General features: G+C 41.4%; 2 protein-coding genes across 14 annotated transcripts in view; both read right to left on the reverse strand.

Moving 5' to 3' along the window:
- Window positions 1-18,877, reverse strand: part of MFF (mitochondrial fission factor) — a 48,812-nt gene extending 29,935 nt beyond the window's left edge. For 3 of the 13 annotated variants that reach the window (XM_006119897.5, XM_006119892.5, XM_006119899.5), the window contains exons 1-5: window positions 18,691-18,876; window positions 14,371-14,536; window positions 8,349-8,566; window positions 6,271-6,443; window positions 3,197-3,285 (exon numbers count right to left, since the gene is read on the reverse strand). In XM_006119897.5, coding sequence (XP_006119959.1) covers window positions 3,197-3,285; window positions 6,271-6,443; window positions 8,349-8,566; window positions 14,371-14,408 — 518 coding nt within the window. In that variant the 5' untranslated portion in view covers window positions 14,409-14,536; window positions 18,691-18,876. Of the gene's footprint in view, window positions 1-523; window positions 599-3,196; window positions 3,286-6,270; window positions 6,444-8,348; window positions 8,567-13,163; window positions 13,301-14,036; window positions 14,237-14,370; window positions 14,537-18,690 lie in introns of those variants that run through there. The other 10 variants (XM_014571939.4, XM_006119891.5, XM_075937594.2 and 7 more) reach the window with 8 other exon arrangements.
- Window positions 18,878-22,981: 4,104 nt separating this feature from the next.
- COL4A3 (collagen type IV alpha 3 chain) overlaps window positions 22,982-26,710 on the reverse strand; it is a 131,934-nt gene continuing 128,205 nt past the window's right edge. The window contains exons 51-52 of the mRNA XM_075937590.2: window positions 26,078-26,250; window positions 22,982-24,964 (exon numbers count right to left, since the gene is read on the reverse strand). Of these exons, the coding sequence (XP_075793705.2) occupies window positions 24,880-24,964; window positions 26,078-26,250 (258 nt within the window). The 3' untranslated portion in view covers window positions 22,982-24,879. The remainder of the gene's footprint in view (window positions 24,965-26,077; window positions 26,251-26,710) is intronic.

The following is a 26,710-nucleotide window of genomic DNA, read 5'->3' on the forward strand; positions in this document are numbered from 1 at the left end:
CTCCCTAAGCAGTTGCCAGCCTTTCTCCAGGAAAAGGAGAGAATAAATAAATATTCTCCTCTTCTGCATACTCTTGCTGGATCACTTGGTTTAGAACCAAAAGTAATAAGTCCTTGAATTTAGTATCAGATAGTAATAACAAAAGGAAAGCTGTTTCCCAGACTAAGCAGAAATGATGAAGACTGTCCATACATTGAACATATTCTCTTTTTTGCTTTGCGACTATGTTTTTAGTGGAGACTCTCCCTCCTTAACTTCTGCCTCCACTTAAACTATGAGAGAGTTTCCACTAATGCAAGCCCAAGTATTTCTCTCCCCTGTACCTTACAAGAGGAACAACGTGTAAAGTTTGAGAAATCCTGCAACAGAATCACAGGTATAAGCCAGGTACTCAGCATACTAAGAACTATTTCAAGAACTATGCATTGAATTATAGACATTCTAATAAGATTAGTAGTGCAGAGAGCTACACAATTAGAAACACTCTTGATTTTCATGTATTGTAATTAACAGACAGGCTTACGTGTAGTCCTTAGTTGAGAAGAGTGACTGGAACCGTGTCATTTTATTTCTTGGGACAGTATCTGATCTGTGCAACCTTGAATAATAATTGTGATTCTCTTAAATAAGAGTCCTTATAAATAAATGGAAGGTAATTTAGAGAATCATCATAATTGCTGCCCCACAGTTAGTTACTGTACCAACTAGTGCCTAGTCATTATCATGTCAACTGGTCCTTACAATTAGATTCTCAAATGTTTGTAACGGGCACTGTCCAACCCGAATCCCATTACTAAGTATCATGACAGCTATTACATGCAATAGGTTCACAAGAAGGTAGATGACAACACATTCAGCAACATCTGTCAACTCTTTTCCACCATCCCCATATGACAATCAGGAACAGCACCAACTCCTTCCCTCAAATCCAGGATAGATCTTCCAAGTATATTTTTATTTCTTAACAAATAGTCTGGTAGCACTTTAAAGACTAACAAAACATGTAGATGGTATCATGAGCTTTGAGACTGCCATCTATGTGTTTTGTTAGTCTTTAAAGTGCTACCAGACTATTTGTTGTTTTTTAAGTTTATCCTGTACAGACTAACTCAGCTACCCCTTTCTAGATTTTTATTTCTGTCACTCTTACAACACACGTAATGAAATGCACACAAACCAGCAGTCCATCTTAATTCCAAAATACTGTCTCTGTTAAAAGTCAGGTATTTAATATACATTTTTATAGAATCACTCACTCATCACTGTGGCAGTTGACTTCGCACAATGACTCCACAAAGTCAACTGCCATAAATTTGTGATATTTTGGAGGAAAAGATAAAAGATGAAGCTGCAATTTGCAAAGGAGCTTAACTACGTTAGGCACTCAACTCCCACTGACCTTCAGTAGAAGACGAGTGCTTAATTCCCCTTAAATTCCTTTGAAAATATCAGCCCTGATCTGTACAGTATTACAGCTATTCGAGGTACAATGTGCTTCCAGAAAATGTTAAAAAGCAGAATAGAAAAGTCTAACTCTCCCATTCCCTGTTTTAAAAAGCCAGACGTGCATAAGAATCATTTTAACACACTAGTTATGCTCTGAATTATTCTAGGTTAGCAGGACTAGTTTAAACATGATATAAACAGTTTTTCTGGCCAGCGTGGATGGGGAATAAGATTTAAAAATACAGTGTTCCAGGCTGTGGTTCTGCTACTATGTTCTAGTCTAGACAATATTTTAAATGGCTGTGTGCTATCTGCATTAGTTATACAAACTGTATTTACAATAGATTCTGCAGATTAATCTTCAGGTTAGATGGAGATTTATTGAGATACTGGAGTGGACAGTGTAGAATGATATTTGGCTGTCAGGCCAGCCAATATGTAAAATTAGATAAAGATGGCAAGATAAGCAAGGGTTAAATATCCTCTAAGAGGCAAAATGTTTTGACAGGGCTATCTTTTTAATTAAAGGGTTTAATGTGACTTGAATTTAGCCTGCAAAGCATGGGTTCTTCTACTGTTTGTGGAGGAAAGTACATTGGACCCACCCAAACACAAGAATATAAGCCTACAATTACTCAAATAAGGTTCTGTCAATAATTCAGCATATTTTAGAAACTGTGATCTTTACAGCTGAACAGAATGAAAAGCTAACACATATTTCATATAATATATAGGCTTATCATCCAAGTCACATTTGTTTAGATCCAACAATCACATTCCTAATTCTAATTAGAACACAGATGTGGCATTTTTAGACAATAGTACAAGGAATACAAGGCACAACTGCAACGATTAAAAAAGAAAAATTAAAACAAACAAACAGCCAGCTGGTTGTGTTTTTTACCATGGTAAAAAAAAAAGTTACTCAAACTGTTTTTTAAAAAAAGCTTCAGAACTCAAAGACTCCACATGAATGATAAAGGAGACACAGAGTAGGCTTCAATATGATGTTTCCTGAATGCTATATGAAAAAACTGAAGTCTAATAAAAATTTAACTATTTAAATATTCTACTAGATTTCATCAAACGGGGACGAAATGTACATGATTACAATGTTTCCACATACCCCTTTTTATTGGGTGTGGATGTATCTGCCACTATCCAGCCTATCAATATGAAAATATATTGATAGATTTCAAATAAGTAGTTTTCTCTACTGTCAAAAATACAATTTATGTAATTTTGAGGCTACACCAATTTCATTGCTCTTATTTAATGGATCACATGAAAGTAGGGACATCTGACATATAGAGTAGAATTCAATTTCTTGAAAAAAATAACTTGAAAACTTCAGAGAAAGTATTTCATACAAAATCATGATCTGATCATCTCTTAAGTTACAGAAAGAAAAATAGAAGTTACATGGAAAAGCAGCTGAGCCAAAGTCGTGATCTGCAACTCATAGCAGAAAATAGCAAAAGCACAAATAAAAAAGATCCCAAACTACTAAGAGAATGGGGAAGATTATATTGTAAATGTAGTCAGCCAACTGCACAAAAAACAAGGTTAAAAAGTTAGTTATTCAGAAAACATCTCTCAATTGTAGAATGTTCAAACTTGTTGTCACTTACCAAGGATTCAGGGTTAGAAATAAGTGTACCAAACATCAACTGGAAAAGCAGAGGGTAGGAAAGAGAAAAGAAAACAATCAAATTGCCCTAAAGTCACTGCATCCCAGATCTCTACTCACATTGAATCATTTCTGACCAATTGACCATTTTGACGAGCAGCGTTTTCACTCATGGAACGCTCTCTCTTCAATCTTCCCACTGAACGAACCTGCAAAGACAAAAAAATGGAAGGAGACAAAGAGAGGGAGAGAAAGTGTTTTTCATGATTGTCTCAAGAGTACAGGGCTAAAGGCTATTGACTGAATCTGCCCACAGACACATTCATTGCTTTCATTAGTATGAAAGTGAGTACAAAAGTGTATCTGGTGGCAGAATCTAGATTTGTTTATTTAGAACTGAGTTTCAAATACAGTGCAACAATCCTATTTATCCCAAATGAAACACTTTGAATAAATGGCATTTTAGACAGACAGGTTGGCAAGGTACTATCTTTTACTGGACCAACTTGTATTAGTGAGAACAACAAGCTTTCAAGTAAGTTCCCATGAGCTGGAAAAAAATTCTCTAATCTCCAAAGCCTCTCTCTCTCTCCTCACCAGATATTGATTCAATAGCAGATATTACCTCACCACCTTGTCTTTTCAACTTCTGTGGGTGAAACAAACAAACTTTTGAGCTAAACAGAGCTCTCTTCAGGCCTTGAAAAAGGTGTTCAGTGCTACTGCTAAATGTAAGGTGTTTCGCCTAAACTGTTAACAACACATATTCTAAAGGCAGGGTTTCTCAGCAATTGGTCAATACATCAATGCCTATCCCTAAGACCTCTCTAAGGGTATGTCTACACTTGCACCCTCTTTCAGTAGAGGGATGCAAATGAAGACATTCCAAATGAAATGGATTTAAATATCCCTCACTTCATTTGCATAATCACATTATGGCACTATTTCGAAATAAAACACACTGTGTAGATGCGTTATTTTGAGAGAAAAATCTTTCTCTCGAAATAAACCTCATTTTATGAGGAATAAGGGTTAACAGTTATTTTAAGAGAAGGACACAGCATGTTTTATTTCAAAATAGCACCATAACGCAATTACGCAAATGAAGTGCAGGATATTTAAATCCTGGCTTCATTTGCAATTTCGAATGTCTTCATTTGCATCCCTCTAATGAAAGAGGGTGCAAGTGTAGACATACCCTAACAGATTAGGAAATCACGAAGTCAGACCCTGGTATCAAAAAGGTTGAGAAACAGTGTTCCCATGGTCTATTCAAGATGGCATAGCCTGTTAACACCCTGGCAGCCACAAGACCAAAAAAAGGGGGGGAATTGTGGGTTACACATTGTAATTAGCCAGCATCTTTCTTAAGACCAGCATTTTTGTCTTATTTTCCTGTGTTAGCTCATTTGAAAGTGTAGCAATTGTCTGATTTCAGCCATGTAGCCATTGTTGGGCCTTTTAGTACACTGTGAAAGGCACATCACATGTTCTGATGAGCATGTGTAGGACCCATGCACTTTGAAAGGTGTATTGTGGTAGGTATTGGAATTTTAGATGGATGGTTAATAGAAACAATAATGGACACAATGGATGAGGAAGCAATCCATTATGTCCATTATTGTTTCTAATAACCATCCACACAATTATTAGTGGGCTTCTGTCCTTTCTAAACCTAAATCAGTAATTCCATATTTTACACATGCAATTTAATAAATGTTTAGCTACTTAGAAAATTGAGACACAGAACATATCTGTTAGGTCACCTAATCCATCTCTATGCCAGTGCTATCTTGTTCCCCAAGATATTTTTTACAACATTCTGCTTAATATTAATTATGTCAACAGGAGATACGGTTTTTCATGCAGATCTCTGATTCTTTTTTAATCCCACTAATCCTTTGCTCTTAATAATATCCTGTGGCAGTGAGGTCCATTGGTTAATTATATACTGCATACAAATAATCCCTTCATCAGTTTTAATTAGTTGTCTGTTTCATTTGTTGTCTCCTTATGCTAGCATTATAAAAAAGTATAAATAGGAACTCCTGATTTACCCCCTCTAAACAGCATTATTTTATATCTTTAGTTTATCATCTCTTATTTATTTAATCTAAAACATACAGTTCCAATTGCTTTTTAATATTCCTTGTATTGAAGTTTTGCATCTCTAATTAGTTTCATTGTCCTTTGCTGAATCCTTTCTATTTCTGCCATGTTCTCTGTGAGATGGAGTGACTGGAATTGAAATATTCAAGGAAATGACTTTAATAACCTTATGCCATTAGTCTTTTTGACCTGCTGTTAGATTTAGCAAATACTTTAATTGAACTAAGGACACTTAGCTTCCTGAATCTTTTACTTAATTAAGAACCCAATAATGTGTTTTCAACACACTTTGACATAAATACTCTGCACTGACTTAGACACCAAGGGTGCATCTACACAGCACCCTAAACTCGAAATAAGGTATACCATTTGTCCTCGTAAATTGCGCATCTTACTTTGACTGAATTTCGAAATTTGGCACATCTACACAGCACCAGATTTCAAAATAAGGTGCTATTTCAAGACATCCTTAACCCTTGTGGAACGAGGATCACAGGGATAATGAAATAGGTCTCGAAATAGCGGGTGCATTCAAAAGATGCAGAGTAGCTATTTTGGGATACTTCTGGAAGTAGCTGTGTAGATGCACCCCTAGAATTTTTCTGATGCAATTTAAATGTGGCCAAATTACAGCATAAGCATCTGGAAAATAGGGAATAAAATGAAAATACGGACAGCCATGGCTATAATATAGACACTTACCTATTAGAGATGATTAGAAAAATATTTTGCACTAAAGATTTTTTTTCACTGACTTTTTAGTTTTTTTGATAACCTGAAAAATGTCAGTGAACACAGAATTTTCTTGTTTAACATTCCCTTTAGTCAAAAAAAGGGATTTTATTTTTTAAACCAGTTCTAAAGATGGTATCTAAGGTCTATATTCCTTTTGACTGACAAATGGTTAGAAGATTACCTTATTACTAGTAAGATACACAGTACTTTATAAAACATTTTTATAGCTACCCTTTTATGGTAAAAAAAACCTGATCTGGATCACAATGTAGGATCATTCACCATCCCATTTTTCTTCAGTAAACGTTCACAACTAGGAAAGTGGAAAAAAAAATAAAAAAAATACTAGCCTCTTCACTCTGAGGTGTCTGTGGTGGGGGTCTTTCTAGATCCAGAAAATCTAGTGGTCGCTCACTAAGTGAGATCACCCGAGGAGGAGTTTTCAGTGACAGAGGCTTGAACGGGGCAGGCTGTATAAGGTCCAGATCTGATGGTCTAGAAAATGGAGTATCTTCATTATTACCTGCAACAACATAGTTGAGATTAAAGTGTTTACTTGATATTGATTAAAGTAATGGGTGAAAAGTTAGTGAAAGTTCAAGACAACAAAGAAATCCCTCACAATTCTATGAATAGACCAAATGTTTGCAAGAATACTTATGGAAACATAACAAAAATATATTCTGTGCTCCAGAATAGCTTTACCATAGCCTGTTTCTTCTAGATTTAGCTATTATTCACCTATGTATCCCCACTGAGATAGTTCTATGAGTTTCTGACAACCACGATGAGTGCGTGTGGCTCCACATTCCACAACACCTGAAGTACATAACTTCACCATCACCTTTAAATCTACTGCATGATAAGCATTGTTGTCAAGTCACTCAATTGCATCATTCGAACAACCCATATGTAAAACCCAATATTTAGACAGTCCAGATATTTGAAAGGTTTTCTTTGAAGCCTTGACAAATTATATAGACGACACAAGAGCAGGAGGGACTTTGATACATAATTCTAATGAGAAATTTTCTGGGAGTGGTGGCTAGGACTTAAGATAGCCATCATACACATAACAACTAACTTTAGAGAATATGACTAAATACATCTCTCTCACACACCATTTTTACTTATTACAGTAGACTTCCGATAATCCGGAACCTATGGGACCTAGGTGGTGCCAGATTATCAGATATGCCCGACTATCAGGAGGTACTATAAGGTGGTTATATATATACACAATGTATACATTATATACTGTATATAAAGTGTTCTTAACCCTTTTTATTGTACATACTGTATGCAGTATACTGTAATGTTTTAGTTTTTTAAAGCCTTTTTTACCCTTTTTGCTCAGTTCAGCTGCTGCTGCTGTTACCTTATGACTCATTTTTTGCTGAAGCTCACTCACTAGGCTCTGGTCATTTTGATGCCGGACTATCAGGAGTGCCGGACTACTGGATGCCGGACTATTGGGAGTTTTACTGTACAAGTCATGCTTTGATACTTACAGTTATTGTTCATTTTTTCCTGTACTGTATTCTCTGGATATACAATTCATGACCCTGCAAGTACCTGACTTCAGTGAGAGCACACGCTAATCTGCAGAATTAGGTCTTACCAAAGCTCTGTGTTCCCATATAAAGATGAATAGAAGTTCGCATGTCTGAGTATTTGTTGCATACCAACAACAAGCACAAGTTTTGAAAAAACAAACTGTAGCTCTTCTTAAACTTTATAATCATAATTTCAAAACAGATTATATACTAATAAACCTATTATCCATACATAGAGCCAACTCAGTAGCAAAGAGAAGATATGTCAATATTCCTAATAATCAGAATAATTTTTAATTAATTCTAATGTCCCAAGAAAAGTATATCCTCTGAATATGCTGCAACTTCTGTAGCTTATTCCTATCATATGAAAAGACAGAAGTCAGTTAGTAGCTGGGGATGGTTGAGCTTCTGTGGCATGAAATGTATGGGAGGTCAGACTAGATGATTATGATGGCTCCTTTTGACCTTAAAGTCTATGAGTAAAAACTAAATTTTGCTGGGGTCCATGGATAGTACACATAATTCAAACATGAAAGACATAGTAAGAGACTGGTACATGTAATTATTTAGCCTCTAGTCAATATATAGACAGAAATAAAAATTATTAAACAGTGCATGTTAAAACCCCTCCTTAAAAATCACCCAATGTCTATGATCAATAAAGGATTTTTCACATTTTAAGAAACTCTACTGGTCATAATTGATCAGCAGCTCGTATTTGAAGGACTGTATACTTTTCACAGGTCCTTGTTTTTTACTTTCCCCCCCAAAACATCATTACATTATTTTTAACTCCATCCGCCCCCAAGTTATGTTGGATATAGAGCAAGTCACAGAACTGCTACTTTTACACTAAAATGTGCACATACCTGCCACCACAATCCTCTCTGGAACTTGCATAGTTACACTGGCATTTGAAAGTCCTTCTTGAAAACCTTGCTCAAGGTCAGCATTTGGTGGAGCTACCTTTAATTTTTCTGGTACCCTCATGCGCTGGCTGATCCCTTCAGTGTACTCCATTTCATACTGAATTCGATTAATTTCTGCCATCTCAGCATCCGGGGATGGGAATGCTGCCCCACTCATTCTGAAGAAAGAAAACCAAAAAGCCATGAATTATTAACTGACAGCAAAACTAAACATTAGCTGGGTTTCTTGCTTGATGCACAGTAAAGTGGATACATTTCTCCAATAATTGGACAAGTTTCAGAGCCTCTTGATTGAGCATGCACAGTATTTAATGAGAATAACTGCAATCTAAATTCAAATAGCAAATTTCCCAGCTGCAAAGCACCACATTAATGCCCTATACATCACCCAAATCTCACACTGAGACCGTGAAGGTGGTTTGATGGCCCACTGGTGCCTGTAATTCCTTACCAATATTGGTAAGGTTTCCATGCTAGTCCCTACATATGATAGCACAGAAAGCTACACAGGATGAGTAAAACGTCAGGAGCACGATAAGTTGGTGAAAATCTAGTAATAACAGAAACCCAAGCAATGAGAACACAGAGGCTGTGGCTACTATTTCAGTCTCTAGGATGGAATGGTGACTACAGGCTGTGTGGCAGATAAAGGAAAGGGTCAGGGTCACACATTAGCCTCACAAAATAGCTTGGAGTTGGCAGAGGGGGTGGGGAATTCACTTATATAGAGTACAGTTTAACCAAGAAGGACATTTCTCACCAACAAGCTGTCAAATCAGTTTCAGCAATTTAGACATACTGAATCGATCAAATGGGAGTATTGTAAGAATGCTGGTCTATGTACAAGCCATTTTGTACAAACAAAAGTACAAGCTATTTTGTAAATTTACAAAATAATGTTACTAATATACATCTGATGATATAAAGGCAGTCCCCGAGTTACGCGGATCCGACTTATGTCGGATCCGCAGTTACGAATGGGGCTTTTCTCGCCCCGGAGGACGGGAGTGGCGGGACGCCCAGATGCCCCCGAGGACGGGGGCGGCAGACCGCAGCGTGAGAAAAGCTGCTCCCCGTCTCCCTGGTCTGCAGAGAGACGGGGAGCAAAGCCTTGGAGCACACCCGCAGCGGGACAGCCCGGGCGCGCTTGAGCTGTCCCCCTGCGGGTGTGCTCCGCGGCTTTGCTCCCCGTCTCCAGACCAGCAGACCATGGAGATGGGAAGCAAAGCCTCGGAGCACGCCCGCAGGGGGACAGCCCAGGTGCGCTTGGGCTGTCCCGCTGCGGGCGTGCTCCGCGGCTTTGCTCCCTGTCTCCTTGGTCTGACCAGCAGACCAGGGAGATGGGGAGCAAAGCCGCGGAGCAAGCCAGCAGTGGGACAGCCGCGGTGCGCCTGGACTGTCTCGCTGCCTACATGCTCTGCGGCTTTGTTCCACGTCTCCCAGGTCAGCAGACCAGGGAGACGGAGCAAAGCCGTGGAGGACTTGGGCGGTCCCGCCACCCCCGTCTCCCTGGTCTGCTGGAGGGGGGGTGCAGCTAGTGCCCCCCCCCAGCAGACCAGGCTTTTCTTGCCTATCCCTGGGGTAGAGCAGCTGGGGGCTGCCAGGTTGGTCCCGCAGCGCCGCTCCGGACCAACCCGGCAGCACCCCAGCTGCTCTGCCCCAGACGTACTGATTCAGCCGCTGCTGGTCAGTTTCAGCAGCGGCTGAATCGGGACGCCTGGGGCAGAGCAGCTAGGGGGATGCTGGGTTGCTCCAGTAGCGCCGAGAAGCCGCGCTACTGGAGCAACCCAGCAGCACCCCAGCTGCTCTGCCCCAGGCGTCCCCAAGTCAGCCGCTGCTGAAACTGACCAGCGGCTGACTACAGGAAGCCCAAGGCAGAGTTGCTCTGCCCCAGGGTTCCTGGAATCAGCAGCTGATCAGTTTCAGCAGCAGCTGACTTGGGGACGCCTGGGTTTCTTAAGTTGAATCTGTATGTAAGTCAGAACTGGCGTCCAGATTCAGCCGCGGTTGAAACTCATCAGTTTCAGCAGCGGCTGATGCCAATTCCGACTTACATACAGATTCAACTTAAGAACAAACCTACAGTCCCTATCTTGTACGTAACCCGGGGACTGCCTGTAATCCCAAAAGTGGAAATCCTAGATCTGCCATGAACAGAAGCAGTATGAGTTTCCCCATACTGCCACAACAGAGTATTTCCACTAGGGATGTTAACAAGCATGTAATTCATTAATTGTGTAGTCAACAAAAAATTTTGTTGACTACACAATTAATCAATAAGGGTTAGCACTGCAAGCACGGAGTCCAGCCAGACGGCCAACATAGGTTGCTCCAGGGATGGAGCTGGTTCCCACATTTGGAAAGGAGGATAAGGGACCTGCGGGAGGTGGGGTGCGATCTCCAGTGAACTCAGGGATAGGGCATCAGCCTTTGGCATTAATAACCCTATGGAGTTAATCATGTCACGCTTCCCCCAAATTCTACAGCAGAAACCATCCATCCCAGTCACCGAGCTTGTGCCAGGTCTGGCAACTACCCCTGCTGCAGCTCTGCACTAAGGCTGTGTCTACACTGGCATGAATTTCTGGAAATGCTTAAAACGGAATACTATTCCGTTTTCAGTTTTTCTGGAAAAGGAGCGTCTACATTGGTAGGCTGCTTTTCTGGAAAAGCCCTTTTTCCGGAAAAGCGTCTGTGGCCAATGTAGACGCGCTTTTCCGGAAAAGAGCCTCGATCGCCATTTTCGCAATTGGGGCTTTTTTCCGAAAAAGACTACTGGGCTGTCTACACTGGCCCTTTTCCGGAACAGTGTTCCGGAATAAGGACTTATGCCCGAGCAGGAGCAGAATAGTTTTTCCGGAATAGCGGCTGATTTTGTACAGTAGAGCGTCGTTGCTTTTCCAGAAATTCAAGGGCCAGTGTAGACAGCTCGCAGCTTATTCCGGAAAAGCGGCTGATTTTCCGGAATAAGTGGCCCAGTGTAGACACAGCCTAAGAGTATTTTAGCAGCTGGCGAGCGGGGAGGCAGCCTGCCTCAGTCCAGGGTCATGCTGGGACCCAGGAGCTACCCCACTGTGGCTCTACAGGAAAAGTATTAATGCAGACACACACTGGGGGTAGCTCTCAGGACCTGGCGCGAGCTGGGCTGCCTGCCTGCTGGTTGCCAAACTTTTTTTTACGCAGAGCTGCAGCAGGATTAGCTCCCAGGACATGGTGCAAGCCAGGACTAAGCCAGGCTGCTGGCCAGCCCTCTAAAGAATTTACTGACAGGGCTGTAGGAGGGAGGGGGAAAATGCATGTAGTCGATAGCATTAACCAACTATACTACAGTAAAACTCCAGTGGTCCGGTATCCAATGGTCCAGCACTCCTGATGGTCGGCACCATCTGGAACCCGGAAGTGCTCCGGGCAGCTGAACAATTGGAGCAGCTTTGCCCCCAGCTTCCCCGAGTCAGCTGCTGGTCAGTTTCAGCAGCAGCTGAATTGGGGACGCCTGGGGCAGAGCAGCGGGGGTGTTGCCGGGTTGGTACCGCAGCGCCGAGGGGCACATCTCCCCCCCACTCCACCCCAGACCCGTCGTAGCCCCCCCCTTCCGATAGTCCGGCATATCTGATAATCCGGCACCCCCTGGGTCCTAAAGGTGCTGGATTATTGGAAGTTTACTGTATTACATCCCTAATTTCCACCCTGAGCTGGAGAGGCCTCTCCCAGAGGTAAAAAGGAATTTAGACTTCTTGACCACACTCTCTGGTCTCTGATGAGAATATAATAGATATGGTGGATTTTACAATAGGGATAGTACAGATCCTAGTAGCCCGAATGAGACTCTCCACATATCACATCTTTGATCTAACAACTTTGTGAAAGAAAAAGGATATCTAAACATTTCTATAAAGCTATCAAGCACTGGAATTCAAAGAGAGAGTTTCTTTTAAGACTTGCAGTGAGTTGGGCACCTTTACTTAATTTGTATATTAAATCTCATATAGAGAAGTCAGTGATTACCAATCTGTCATTATATGGAAACAAAGTTATTGATATAATTACTGATATTGTATAGGAGAGATGACTTTCCACATGTCCCATTCATACTCCACCACCAAAATTCATCTCAGACTTTTGTCTTTTGGGTGACTCAAAAAGATAGGTAATTTAACTGTAGTTAGTTTGATTATGCAGCTGACCAGATTAAATGATGAAGTGGAAACAAACATAAGTGTGCCGGTGATAAGAGCCACTTTGAACAAATACAGGGATCCTCAGTGTAATGATGGGGATTCCAAAATACACTATAGCTCTGGCAATTAGAAAAGGAAATCCCACCAATTTGAAAACACATAACACAAGGAGCAGTGATAACCAATTAAATTAATAGGCAGCAGACTGAAAACAAAAAGAAGGGTTTCTTCACACAATGCATAGTCAATCTGTGGAACTCACTGCCAGGGAAGCTGTGAAGGCCAAACTATAACTGGATTAAAAAAAAATTAGGTAAATTAATGGAAGGGAGGTCGCTCAGTGGTTATAAGATAAGATGGTCAGGGAGACAATCCTATGCTCTAGGTCATGGGTGGGGAACCTTTTCCCCCTTTCTGGGGCCACTGATCCAGAGAAAAAGTCATTTGGGGCCACACACAAATAAAAAGCATGGCTATTAAAACTGGGTGGGGAGCCATCTCCGCCCCACCTCCCCAGAGGAGGGAGTATGGTTCTGTGGGCTTCCTCTCATGCTGGGGAGTAAGGTCAGGGGCTCACCTCATTCTATCTGCTTGGCGCTCCTGAAGGGCAATGGAATTGGGGTGCAGAGGCTTGGCTCATTATACCAGCTGGCACTCCTGCCAGGGAGGAGAGTCCGGGTGAGCAGATTGTTCCACTCTGCCTGCCTGGTGCTCCTGCCAGGGAACAGGGTCAGGGAGGAGTGAGTAGGGCTGATTGTCCTGCTCTGCCCAGTGCTCCTGCCAGGGAGCATGGTCTGGCCGTGGGGGCTTACTGCACTTCACCTGCCAGTTCTCTTACTAGATTGTGGGGTCTGGCCACAGGTCAGATGAATTTAAGCAAGGGGCTTGATCTGGCTCACAGGCTGTAAGTCCACCACCTCAGCTATAAGTGTCCCAAGTCCTTTCTCTGCCAGTTGCTGGGAATGGTTGACAGAAGAGGGATCACTTGATAATTGCCCTGTTCTGCTCATTCCCTTTGAAGCATCTGGCAATGGACACTGTCAGACAGGATACTAGACTAGCTGGACAGCAGCTCTCACTCAGTATGGCCATTCTTATAGTTATGTCTTATATGTTTATATTTAAAACCTCACAAACTTCCTGCAGGTTGTTCACAATTGCAATACAGGAGGTCCCTGAGATGCGACCACCCAAGTTCTGACCCCCTGCACTTACAACCATTTTTGTAAGTGCGGAAGGGGCTCTAAACCCCCAACTTATATCCTTGGGCTGCATTTACGATGGTGCTCGGCCCCTACCGTAAATGCAGGTTCGAGTTATGACACCTCTGACTTGCAACACTTCCTCTGGAACCAATGTGTCGCAAGTCGGGAACCTCTTATAGAAGGGCATGTCAGAAGTCAAAAATCAGGAGCAGAAGTGTATCAGTAGTTCATCAACAGGTGCTCACCAGTTGCTCAAGCTGCTCTGCTGCACTTAAATGCATAACTTTGGCCTTTTGCTCCGCCACACCCTTTTACAATAAGCTAGTCTGATGTATTGTGTTCAAAGTACATACTTCCTTCTGAGATTCTCACATCCCTGAAAGCCATGGACAATTCAGGCAGTAGAAGCAGTAAAGCATCTTAAGATCTTTTGGGATGAGAGTTCCTATGCAAACAAAAGTATTAATTTTAACAAGAACTTAAAAATACCAGCAGTATCCTATGGCAACACCCTTGTTGAGTGGCCATGTTCTATTAAGTGTTGCATATACTAGATACATTCTATAAGACTTCACTAACCTCCCTAGAGGCGAGTCACTGCTTGTTCTTTTGCTCATTTTGAAATATATGCACAGCTATAATTTTGTAATCAAATATCACTACGCTGCAGCACAGTTTACTCTGAAACACAGTAACGTTTGGATCTGTTTTTGTACATAAGACAGCATGACAACTGCTTTTCCAGCTGTAAAAACAAACAAACAAACATCATTAGAAGAGTCAACTTTAATAATTCTAAATATTCATGGTTTCATAATGTGAGTCTGGCAGTAATTGCCAAGCATCTACAGATATAATACTTCAATATGATCACATGCTTCTTAGAATTCAGACATGGCAGAAGAGAAAAAATAGTGAGATTTCAACTGCTATATCTTTACAATAATGAAATTTGCTTATTAAAATAGAGGTATACGTGTAGGGAGGAAAGGAGAGGAGGTCCATAATAAAAGATGTTGCTCCATATTAGAAGCAGAACAGTTAGCAAACGTAAGGCCGAGATTCTGCAGTCTGTTTCACAGTAGGAAGATTCCTGCACTTATTCAGAATCCTAAGGCAAGGGTGGGTAACCGTTTTAGGGTCAGGGCCACTGACACACAGATAAAAAACAGTTGGGGTCACACACAAACCTTAGGTTCCCCACCATGTCCTAAGGCATGTCTACACTGAACCTGAGTGAGTCTTCCAGCCTGGGTAGACAAACCTCTGCTAGCATGCTAAAAATAGCTGCACGTGCCCAGGTGGTTAAACTGAGCCTCCACTGGTGCTACAATGTCCACACACATTTGTTTTTTAGCATGCTAGTATGAGTCGCACAAGCACAAATCTGTCTAGGAGGCTTGTTTTTGCTTGCAGTGTAGATAGCCTTAGTGACCGCAATGGCACTTCTACAGAGCAGTTTTCAGGACTGAGGTTCAAGTCAGAAGATGAAGAGTCCAATTCCACTACTGACTCTCAGTGTGACCTTTCATAGACCTGTACCTCAGATTCTGTCGTGTTAAATAGAGACAATATTTAAATCAATTCTGTAAGGCACATTTGATCTTAATATAATAAAAAAAATTTCACTACAGTAAAACTCCGATGGTCCAGCACTATCAGGAACCCGGAAGTGCTCCGGGCAGCCGGACCATTGGAGCTGCTCTGCCCCCAGCTTCCCCTATTCAGCCGCTGCTAAAACTGACCAGCGGCTGAATCTGGGAAGCCGGAGGCAGAGCAGCTGGTGCGCTGCCGGGTAGGTCCCATAGCGCTGCCCCTCGGGGCTGCGGGACCAACCGGGCAGCACCCCAGGTGTCCCCGATTCAGCTGCTGCTGAAACTGACCAGCGGCTGACTCCAGGAAGCCAGAGGCAGAGTTGCTCTGCCCCGGGCTTCCTGGAATCAGCCGCTGATCAGTTTCAGCAGCGTCTGAATCAGGGACACCTGGGGCAGAACAGCTGGGGTGCTGTCAGGTTGGTCCGGTAGTGCCGACCCTTGGCGCTGCGAGACCAACCCGGCAGCACCCCAGCTGCTCTTGGGGCGCCTGGAGCAGGGCAGCTGGGGTGCTGCTGGGTTGGTCCTGCAGCGCTGCACCTCGGCACTGTGGGACCAACCCAGCAGCCCCCCAGCTGCTCTACCCCAGGCATCCTGATTCAGCCGCCGCTGAAACTGACCAGCGGCTGACTCCAGGAAGCCCGGGGCAGAGCAGCTCTGCCTCGGGCTTCCTGGAGTCAGCCGCTGATCAGTATCAGCAGCGGCTGACTTGGGGACACCTGGGGCAGAGCAGCTGGGGTGCTGCCGGGTTGGCCCAGTAGCGCCGAGGAGTGGTGCTGCGGGACCAACCCAGCAGCACCCGAGCTGCTCTGCCCCAGGCGTCCCCAAGAGCAGCTGTGGTGCTGCCGGGCTGGTCTCGCAGTGCCAAGGGTCGGCGCTACCGGACCAACCCGGCAGCACTCCAGCTGTTCTGCCCCAGGCGTCTCCGATTCAGCCGCTGCTGGTCAGTTTCAGCAGCGGCTGAATCAAGGACGCCTGGGGCAGAGCCGGACTATCGGAAGGGGGGGGCTATGAGGGGTCTGGGGTGGCATCCACCCCCACTCCAGACCCCTCATAGCTCCCCCTTCTGATAGTCCGGCATATCTGATAATCCGCCACACCCTGGGTCCCAAAGGTGCCGGATTATCGGAAGTTTACTGTACTACCAAGACATTCAAATTGAAAGCACAAAATAGAAAAATAAAATTCTTAGCTCTTTTATGATAACTGAAAAGCTAATTGTCACAATCAACACAAAATCTGAGTGGTTGAACAGTACTCAAAGTAAACATTTTCGTGCATTATTTTGACTAGACAAAATATTTTACACAAGTCATTAGCAACAAATTAGGGCAGAAAGGGAGTTTTAAGGTGACATTTACAGAAGTTAGTGGTAGTAAAGGTGGGAGAGAATGAAAGTTTGAAAGAGAAAAATTATCGCAAATAAGAACAAGATTGCAGAATATTTGGGAAAGGATGGAGAAAGCCAATCAGAGAGTGCACACAGAACTATAAATGGGAAAACCAGGAGTGCTACTTTGAATGGAATTTGGAGATGAAGATGAATCAAGTAGATCAAGGAAACAGGGACACAACATGATGCTGACTTCTCGGAATTGGAAAGTAGAGTGCATTTGGGGATGTAAAATCCTGATTCATCAGTTAACCGGTTAAATGTCAGGTTAACTGGTTAAACTTTAGATTAACTGACTAAGATGGATCCCAGCCCCACGGGAGCAGCCTCCAGCCCCATGGGCGGGGTGGGCTGCTGGAGTAGTCCCTGTCAGTGCTGCTGGGCTGAAGCAGCCCCCTCTTACTGCTACCTCCAGTTAATCAGTTAACTAGTTAAACATTATGTTTAACTGATTAACTAATTAAATGGGATTTTACATAGCAAAGTTGGGCACTATGATATGGCAATTGCTAGACACAGACAAGAGAGATGAGGGAGAGAAAAAGTTTGTCATAAATGACATGACAGTTTTAGACTCTGGAAGCAAAGTTAGAAGGATGTATTATGGGCCACAGAGAATTGTTTAACTGTCAAGAGAATCAGTCACTGAAACAGTCAGAATTAGAAGTTATGACATAACAAAGCACTCTGAAGGTGTTTGGAGGGGGATGCAGAGCTACATGTCATCTGCACACATGGGGTAAATACTGAAATGCATTCATCGTGAAATATGTGTCAAATCTATTCATGCACATCACCTCTTCACATCAGGTATATGAAAGGAATGAAAAAGTGTTAGCAAGGTTTTGGGTTCCTACATTCATTATGTAATGAATGCAAGGGAGACAATGCCACTATCAGCAGCAAGAGGCAGCTTTACAAAGCAAAAAAATGTATTTTTCTGGGAGAAGATGGGCATTGTAAAATTAGCATAAAGAAGAAAAAAGTCTTTAGTTTGCCAAGCAGTTACTTTGAACTATTCAGGTTGTCCCTGAAAGGCAACACTTCAAATAAAGCTGCAGACAGAATGACAACTACTGAAGTTAAAACAGAGAAAAAAAAACACACCCATTCATTGGGCCCGAGCCTAAGAGAACACTGGTATCACAACATTGTTTTTTTGCAGAATATGTTCCGATTTACAGAGACATAAATCAGAGGGAAAAAATAGGTCCAGTAGGTTAGAGGACTACATAAATACTAACTGCTCAGATCTCATAATTTTAGAAGACATTTTAAATTACTTTGTGGATAAATAGAGCCCCACAATGTAGATATATTCTTAATGTTTAAGGCCTTTCAGAAGTGCTGTTGGGGCATGTGAAAGCAGCATCCCCTATTAAGCTTATAGATTTTAAATAAAATAATGCGGACTGAAAAAAATGGAAACTCCTAGGGAGGGATGGGATGCTGGCAGCACAGACAACGAGCCAGTTGAGGATATAAAAGATAGTAGAGAGGCACAAGGAAAGTGAAAATGCGGGGGAGGGGGCGGGAGCACACTGGGGGGTAGGCAGTGAAAGCGAGTGGATGCAGCTGGGGGTTATAACGGGCAAAGGGGCAAAAAACGGGGGTGGGCACAACAGGCGGCTAGAAATGGCAGGGGTAAGGCTGGGGGCGGTAGCTGGGAGGGGCTACAGCAGGTGGGGGGGCTGGGGGTAGTAGCTACAGGGAGGGGGCTGTAGCAGGTGGGGGAGAGGCAGCGAGCTGGAGCAATTAGGGCGAGGCTGGGGGGTGTAGCTGTAGCAGGCGGGGGTTCGGCTGTTGGCCTACAGCAGCGGGGCAGACTAGGGGGATATTGCTGGGGGACCCCGTCGGGACCTTCCCACCCAAGCTACGGGGCAGGAGGAACAGGCCCCAGCGTTACCGACTCACCCAGAGGCCGGCGGGAAGCGCCTAGCAGGCCCCTCGCGCGCTCTGGACGCTCAGGGGCTCGCGCTCAGGAATAAGGAAACGCTGTGCGGCCCGATCCGGCCCGGCTAGACGGAAAAACGGACCGAATTGTCCCCATCGAGGCACCGTACCCGCCGCTGAGCCGAGACTTGTAACGTCACGTGACCTAAGAAGGGCGGAAGTGACTCTCTATGACGCTTCACCTGGGAGAGGGCCATGTGGAGGCCATCTTTACTGTGGTCAGCCCAGCCGTGAGCGCTAAGCAGCGGTGTTTTTGTGATGCTACTGTAATATTCGGGGCCGCAAGCTCATAGCTACATACACTGTGTCCTGTGCAGTGTTCGGTGACAATGCTGAGTGAATGCCCTTAATGTGCAGCATGCATAGCTCATATTTACCTATTAACCAGCCGCGTGCACACACATTTGTACTAGAACATTAATTCCATCAGGCCAATGGTCCTCAGCACTGCAGCAGCATGGCCTAATGGGAAGAGTACTAGCCAAGGCTGCGGGACTCTAGGCGTCTAGTCCTAGCTTTGCCTGAGCTGCTGTTAGGGTTGCCATATGATTTCAACAAAAATACCTGAAACACCTGACATTATATTACATCTTATTTAGAAGATACGGACATTTATATTTTCTCAATTTGTTTCCCAAACAGAAAGCTCAAATACTGGATTGTCCAGTTCAAAACTGGACATCTGGCAACCCTAGATGCTTTGTGGTTTTACTAACCACTGCACCTTTGCCCTGCTTGTTTCTTTTCATAATCCTGTATTTGTCCTGTCTCCAGATTCAGAACTTTCTAGGTCAGTGTTTCTCAAACTGTGCTCTGCAGCACATGGGTGTGCCCCTGAAAAAAACAGGTTCAAAATGGCTGCCCTTAAAGGGGCAGGTGACTTTTTTTTTCTCTCAATAACTTACCCCCGAACTCTTTTTTTTTTTTTTGTGCTCAACAAAAAATCTTTGGTGTTCCTCATAAAAAAAAAAGTATTGTTTGGTGTTCCTTGGTCTTAAAAAAGAAATACTGCTCTAGGTCTCTTCCTCAGTGTTAGTAGAGACTTAGCACAGAGGCCCTGATACGGTTGCCACCATACAAATACCTTTCAAAATATCCACATAGTATTTATCAATAATATAATAAAATTACTAACAGAATATATTAAGATACTAGTTAATATTACTACTGCTAACAGAACAGTAATTCAGTACTAAGGTTATTCACATGGGTCTTGATTTTGCAGTGCAAAATGAATGGGACAACACAGGTGCAGGGGTCCTACTAGCTTGCACTGCACAACCATAGCCAAAGTAATGGTCCTAGCTGATGTCTGCCCACTCTTTAGCCAGATTTAGCTACCAACTTTGGCAGCATATTCACATACTTTTGCCAATTTTCTTAGTTAAAATGATTTAAAAAAAGTACAACCTCAGATGACTTAATTTCTCCCTATTGCAGAACACATACCCCCTTATATACTGTTAAAAAGCTGAAACACAGGCCACTGAACCTTAAAATCACATAATTTTTACTATCTTCTTGGTTGTCTTCCGACTTTCATTTCTAACTTGATTTTAGCAGCTGCTATCTTGTGATATGCAACAACTAGAAATCAACTGTAAATATCAAATAATATATTACCCTAAGGCTGAATTCCACTGCCAAAGCAATACTCCCAGTGAGTTCCGTGGGAGCTGAACTGGACCCTTAATCTTTAAGTCTAGCATCACGAGAATATTACATGTGGATGCCCAGACCCACAAAGGCATTTAGATTCCTAACTTCCATTGAAAGTTAGGAGCCTAAATGCCTTTGTGGATCTGGGCCTGAAAGACTGTTGCAAAGGGCACTTTTACAGTAGTTTTTGGCTTTCTGGAACAATAAACGTTTCCAAATACTGGATTATCAACAAGGAGTTCTCTGGCACCTTAGAGATGAACAGATTTATGAGGTCATAGCTTTCATGGGTAACACCCACTTTATCAGATAATTCAACTCATCAGATGAAATGGGTTTTATCCATGAAAGCTCATGACTTAATAATCTGTTAGTCTCAAAAGGTACATCTACACAGCCAGTGTTATTTCTGAAGAACTAACATTATTCTGAAATAACATAGTCTGTGTCTACACTACAAGCAGTTATTTTGATAATGTCAAAACTCTTCCTCCGACTTCCTGCTGAGTAGACAGCGCCAAAAGCCAAAATAAACTATTTTGACTTAAGCTATGCAATTGATGTAGCTGAAGTTGCATAGGTTATTTGGGCATTAGCCCTGCTGTGTAGACATGCCCTAAGGTGACTCCTCATTGTTTTTACATCTACCGTTCTGAGTCATTCTGAGTTAATTCTGAAAAAATTAAAATCAAACTACAGGATAATGGAAAAACAGGCACTCTAACTATTGACTTTTAAATTTGAAATATGCATTGGCATCTTTGTTAAAGTGGGCAAAATACAGCAATCTTTGAACATTTGGCTCTATTTCTGATTATGAAGTTGTGAATAGTTATTTAATCTTGAAGGTATCTTTTCTGAAACTTTAACTGAGGAAAAGCAATTCCATTTTTTAAACAGACTGTGCAAATTAATGTTGACTTTACAAAAAGCCAATATTTTTTAATTAATCAGAAATCAGGAAAGAGAGTAAGTATAACACAAATAACTCAGCAATGTCTTTAATTCCTGTTCACTCCTCTCATTCAGCCAGTAAAAAGGATGAAGTTTCTTTAAACACCTTATTTGCAAAATGCATAAATATTTCCACCTGAGAAGGCAACAATTTTTTAAAAATGAACTTAAAATGAACATACCAGATAGTCTTTTAAATTAGGTTTTAAATTAGTTAAGTACTTCTAAATGCTTTCCCGCTAAACACCGTATTTCTTAGGATTTCTGAATGGTCACAAGACTCCAGTTAAGGCTTATATTCTGAGAACTTCTGCTGCAGGATGTACAATTATTCAATTGTTTGTGTTTTACCATTTTTACTTTGTTGTCCAACCTGAAAATTGTGATTTAAAAAAGGGAGTTCTGCAAAAAAAATGGGTAGTCGCTATAGCTCCATTAATGGATTTTAATCAGAAGACATGCTATTAAATGTTGGAATATTTTTATTTATGCATACATTTTGGCAAGGAGGGAAAGAAATCAGTTCAATTAGCTTTCCATGTATAGCCAGAATTATTTACTTGGTCGTGTTTAATGAAGGGATCATTTTTCCTATTCTTTTTTGATTATTAGCTCATTATTTCTGATTGTCCATAGTGTGACATACTAACACTTTTCTCTTTAGCAGCTTTTCCCCCAAAGCTCTCTGCAGACATTAGCTAACTCATCCTCACAACCCTCAGTGATAAGAAAGTGAAATGATTTTGATTTATATATCAGGCAATTGACGCATAAAGATTTCTTTAAGGCCAACATTTTCAAAAAATGGCCTATGATTGTGGGGGCCCAATTTGAAACATGCAGGTTTGATTTTCAGAGGGTCTGAACACTTGCAGTTGCATTAACTGAAACTGGAGTTGAGAGTGCTTATCACTTCTTAAGAAGAGTCTCAAGCTGGGCAACCAAATATTTTGGGCAACATGACTTGTCCAAAGCCACATGGTAAGGCTACTTCTACATTGTAGTCTTCTTCCGGAAAAACTTATGCTAATGAAGCTTGGAGTGGAATATCATCACACTTCAATTAATTAGCAGCCGTTTTTGTGCAAGAGGCTTTTGCGCAAAAAAGAGCTGTGTAGACGGCTCCTTTTTGCGCAAAAACCCCTTCTTCCACAAGAGCCATTCTGCCTGAAAAAAAGAGAAAGAACCGCTCTTGTGCACGAGGGGTATTTTGCGCAAAAACTTCTTGCGCAAAAACAGTGCCTCATTTATTATACAAATGAGGCACAGTGATAGTCCATGCTTCGCCTTATTTGTATATTTTTTGCACAAGAGGGGACAGTGTAGACATAGCTTTAGTGTGCATCTGGTGATGCTGTATTTATCCTCGCCCTAATAATGAGCAGTTTTTAAAAGAAATGGTGGGTATTTTCCTGTATTTACAGTAGAATTTAGGATTTAGTAAAAAACCCATGATATATGATTGTCACATTTGAAGACATAAGCAGATCTGAAGGAAAGATTTTTATACCTCCGCACCTTCTCAGCAGCAGCATATATATGCTCAGAGTATTTTATAAAATGTCATATTCTGAATTGTGTTTTGCAAACAGAAGAACTGCAATATATTCAAGGGAAAAAATCTTCACTATTCAGTCAATTAATGTAAATGCTATGTTTTAATTAGCTTCATCAGGTGATCCTGAGAAAACTGTTTCTAGTTATATTAACAGAGAAAATTACAATATTTAAACAAACATACTGGAAATATTTTACCACAAATAAATATAAAATATTTTGCTTACAAAAATAGGACTCAGTGAGAAATCTGTTTCTTCAAATGACTTCTAGACCCTGCATTTAAAAAGATGCATTAAAACTTGTCCAATTAATTTGGCTTTATCTACAAGTCTAAATAACTGAACTGGAATACTGATATTTGTGTGCAAGAATTAATAGTTATTGACTTTTTATATGTCAACAAATTTTAAATAGTGCAGCAAGTGCAATATCATATATATATAAAAAAATCAGAGCTACAGTTTTTATATAAATTAAATGACTAAATAAAAGTGCTTATCAAGTATTTAAGTCCACTTACATTTGAAGTCACTGGTATAAATTAGTGCCAGATAATATCATTTAAATATCACTCATAACAAATATTTTATTGTAGATACTTTCACCTGACTAGATCGACTAGGAGGTTTTATTTGTTCATGATAAATATTTTAATGTTTCAAATACTTCATAAAATGTGTAGATTTTATGTTTCTTTCTGCAGTGCACTTTTAAAAAGATTTATAACTGAAGGCTTGTGTTCATTCTTTAACACCATGAGAGCTCTTAAATAACAGATTATCCACAGTCCACCTAAATCCCAGATGCAATTATGACATTTTAGTTAATTTTACTTCAATGGAAACAAAGATATCTAGTAATAATTAGGACCAATAGTACTGTAAGCTTCTGAAGCATTTAATCATTTTGCAGGTTTGGGCATTAAGGGTCTGTTTCAAAATCCACAGACGCCAACAGCAGTCTTCTCACTGATCCCAGTGGACTTTGAATCAGGCCCAAGATCATGCAAAAGAACAGCTTACACAAGTCACATTTGTATTCTGTATGAGGCTGACTAGTCAGACAAGGCACAGCATAGATTCTCTTTTCTGGTTAGTTAAGAAACATTGTTCCGCGAGAACATGGCACTTCTCCATCCTCTCTTAAAAAGACAGAGTCTATTTTGCAGCTTATTTTCCTCGACCAATTCTGGCGGAGCTTCTTTTTTTTTTTTGACAAATTTTACCCTGGCAACCTAGGGTTTCCTTGAAATTCTATTATGCTGAAAAGGGTTCCATGGCCAAATAAAATTGGGAAACACTGATCTAGATAGAAAAGTATATTTAAAAATACACTGAGAATATTTTCCTATTAAACCTCATTTCTTATTGTGCTAGGGTTTCTTCTGAAATGATATCCACTTTGAACACTGAAAATCTGATGTCAAGTGTTGTAATTATAGCATGTAAATTGTCCTGCAATTAGAAAACAAAGCTGTGGTACTAAGTAGCATTCACTTGTTCCATGAAAAAGATGGCAAGGTATAGTTTGACCATAAACAGGCAGATTAGAAATGACACAATTCACAAGTTGTACACAGTTCTGTAGCCACATAGATACCAGAATATTGGAGAGACCAGTGGATGAGATAATATATTTTTTATTGGACCAACTTCCATTAGTGACATAAGCTTTCAAGCTTACATAGCTCTCTTCTTCAGGTCTCACTGTGCAAGTTTGTCTCTCTCACTCAGAGAAGTTGGTCCAATAAAATATATTACATCACACACCTTGTTTTACAGTTCAGAAGATGAAGATCTGTAGGACTGCCGTTACAACAGCCTTCTCCACGAAAGTGCTTTACAAGTTGCTTAGAAAAAAAAATTAAAGTGCTGCACTAGCTCAACATAGTGCTACACTGGCATTTTAGAGCTCATTGTCCAGAAACAGTTTGGCTTTGGAAAAAAGCATTCTGAATCGATAGGCTATTTCTGTCTCTCAGTCTGGTCTCTTCATGCAGACCTGACAGCGGCTGATGATATTTTCCAGTTCCCCTGCTTTCAAACTCTGTGGTAAAGGCTCCCTAAAAGAAAGAGAACAACACATTTACTTTACTTCTAAAATAAAAGTAGTGGGAGTTCTATTTTTCACTTTTGTCCCTGCCTCTCTTATAGTTTAGCCAACCTCACCAGAGCATGTGTCACAGGGACTCCCTAAAGTAAGCTGCTTTTGAGACAAAGTGTGTGTGTGTTTATGGGGTGGCAGAGGAGTGCCACAATTCCATCATTGCTATTTAGACTGTTAGGGTCTAATTCAAAGACCAAATATTTTCATTGAGGTTTGGGTCCAGGCTTTAGATCTCCTGTTTTTAAAAATCTGTTCTAATGTCCTTAAGCAAAAAGAGAATGGCAGTATCAACACTGCAAGTGACAAGACTGGGACACAACCATTAGCTGCCTTGAAGTGTGTGTTAGGATAGAGTGAGTGTATTCTGACAGTGCGGCCCTCAAGAGCACAGTGATGTGTACAGCAACACTTTGTGGATTTGCCTAGGCTTGCCCTGAATGTGTACAAGATGACCACAAGGCATACAGTACAGACCAAGAAAAGATGGAGGAAATATAAAGGACACATTCTTGAAATATTTTATGGTTGTAGGAAGAAATATAAAAAGCTTTCTGGAATATATGAACCTGGAAAATACTCACGTTTTCCCCATATCAAAATTTAGCACAAAGGGGCCAAATTCTGCATTTATGTACACCTTGAAAATCCCACTGAAATGGCTGGGATTTGTACTGGGTGGAGATCAGTACATAATTAGGACCAAGTGCATTTTGCCTTACTTGCTTCTCTCCAGAAAATTCACCATTGACATAAGTAGGGGAAATGGCTGAAGATAATGTAATTGCACTTTCTTATATTAATGGTGAACATTTCCCAGTGCATTTAAAAGACTTGTTTTGGGAGGGCTGGAATTTAACGAAATTAAGGCTTTGATCCTGTGTTAGGCCACTTTGTGCTGTTCCAACACTGCAAAAGGACCTAACAGCCAACTTAGTTGCACTCGCAGGATGTTCAGAGAGTTTACACCCACCTTAATGGCCCCTACCCTACCCCTTGACCTGCATTAAAGAGCCTGATGTGGACAAGGACAAAGGGTCATAACCAGGTCACTGGGAAAGCAAAGTTCTACCTGAACATTCTTCTTGGATCTAGTGAAGCCAGCCAGAAGCTGTAGGAATTTGTGTAGTAGTTACATGTCCCTCTGCCATGACATTCTATGAATGGAATGGGACGGAATTCTTCCAAGCAGGATCCTGGTGATGCCAATGCTTGGCCAGAGGCCTCTGAGCCGGCACTTGTATACTGTAACCATAAAACCAACTTTAATGTACATCTGCTAAGCACCTTTTACTGAAATGAACACAAGAAATATCTTTCTAAAAATCACTGTATGAAGCACTGTTCTGGCAAAGTACCCTTGTGCAACAAGGCTAAAACAACAATCAGCACTGTTTAGTTTTATCAAAGGATGGATTATTTTATTTTTGGCTGGTTTCATTTTTCTAGTAATACAATTTACAGTCTTGTGATGAAGTCCAACACAGAAGCTTAAGACAATTGAAATTTGACTTTGTGACATTTTTCTTATTTCCGCAAATGTGTTTTTCTCTGTTCTGTGAGAGGTCATGAGAGCCAGCCACAGGACAAAGATAGAAATTCCCTAGATGAGGTTGAGCACCTGCTTAGTTAAGGACGATAGTAAGCTGATTTCAGATGAGCCATTTCTTCATTTTTTATCATCTGCTCATTTTTCCCCCTTGCA

Source organism: Pelodiscus sinensis, chromosome 10 (assembly GCF_052426305.1).
Source record: "Pelodiscus sinensis isolate ZL-2025 chromosome 10, ASM5242630v1, whole genome shotgun sequence".
Taxonomy (NCBI): domain Eukaryota; kingdom Metazoa; phylum Chordata; order Testudines; family Trionychidae; genus Pelodiscus; species Pelodiscus sinensis.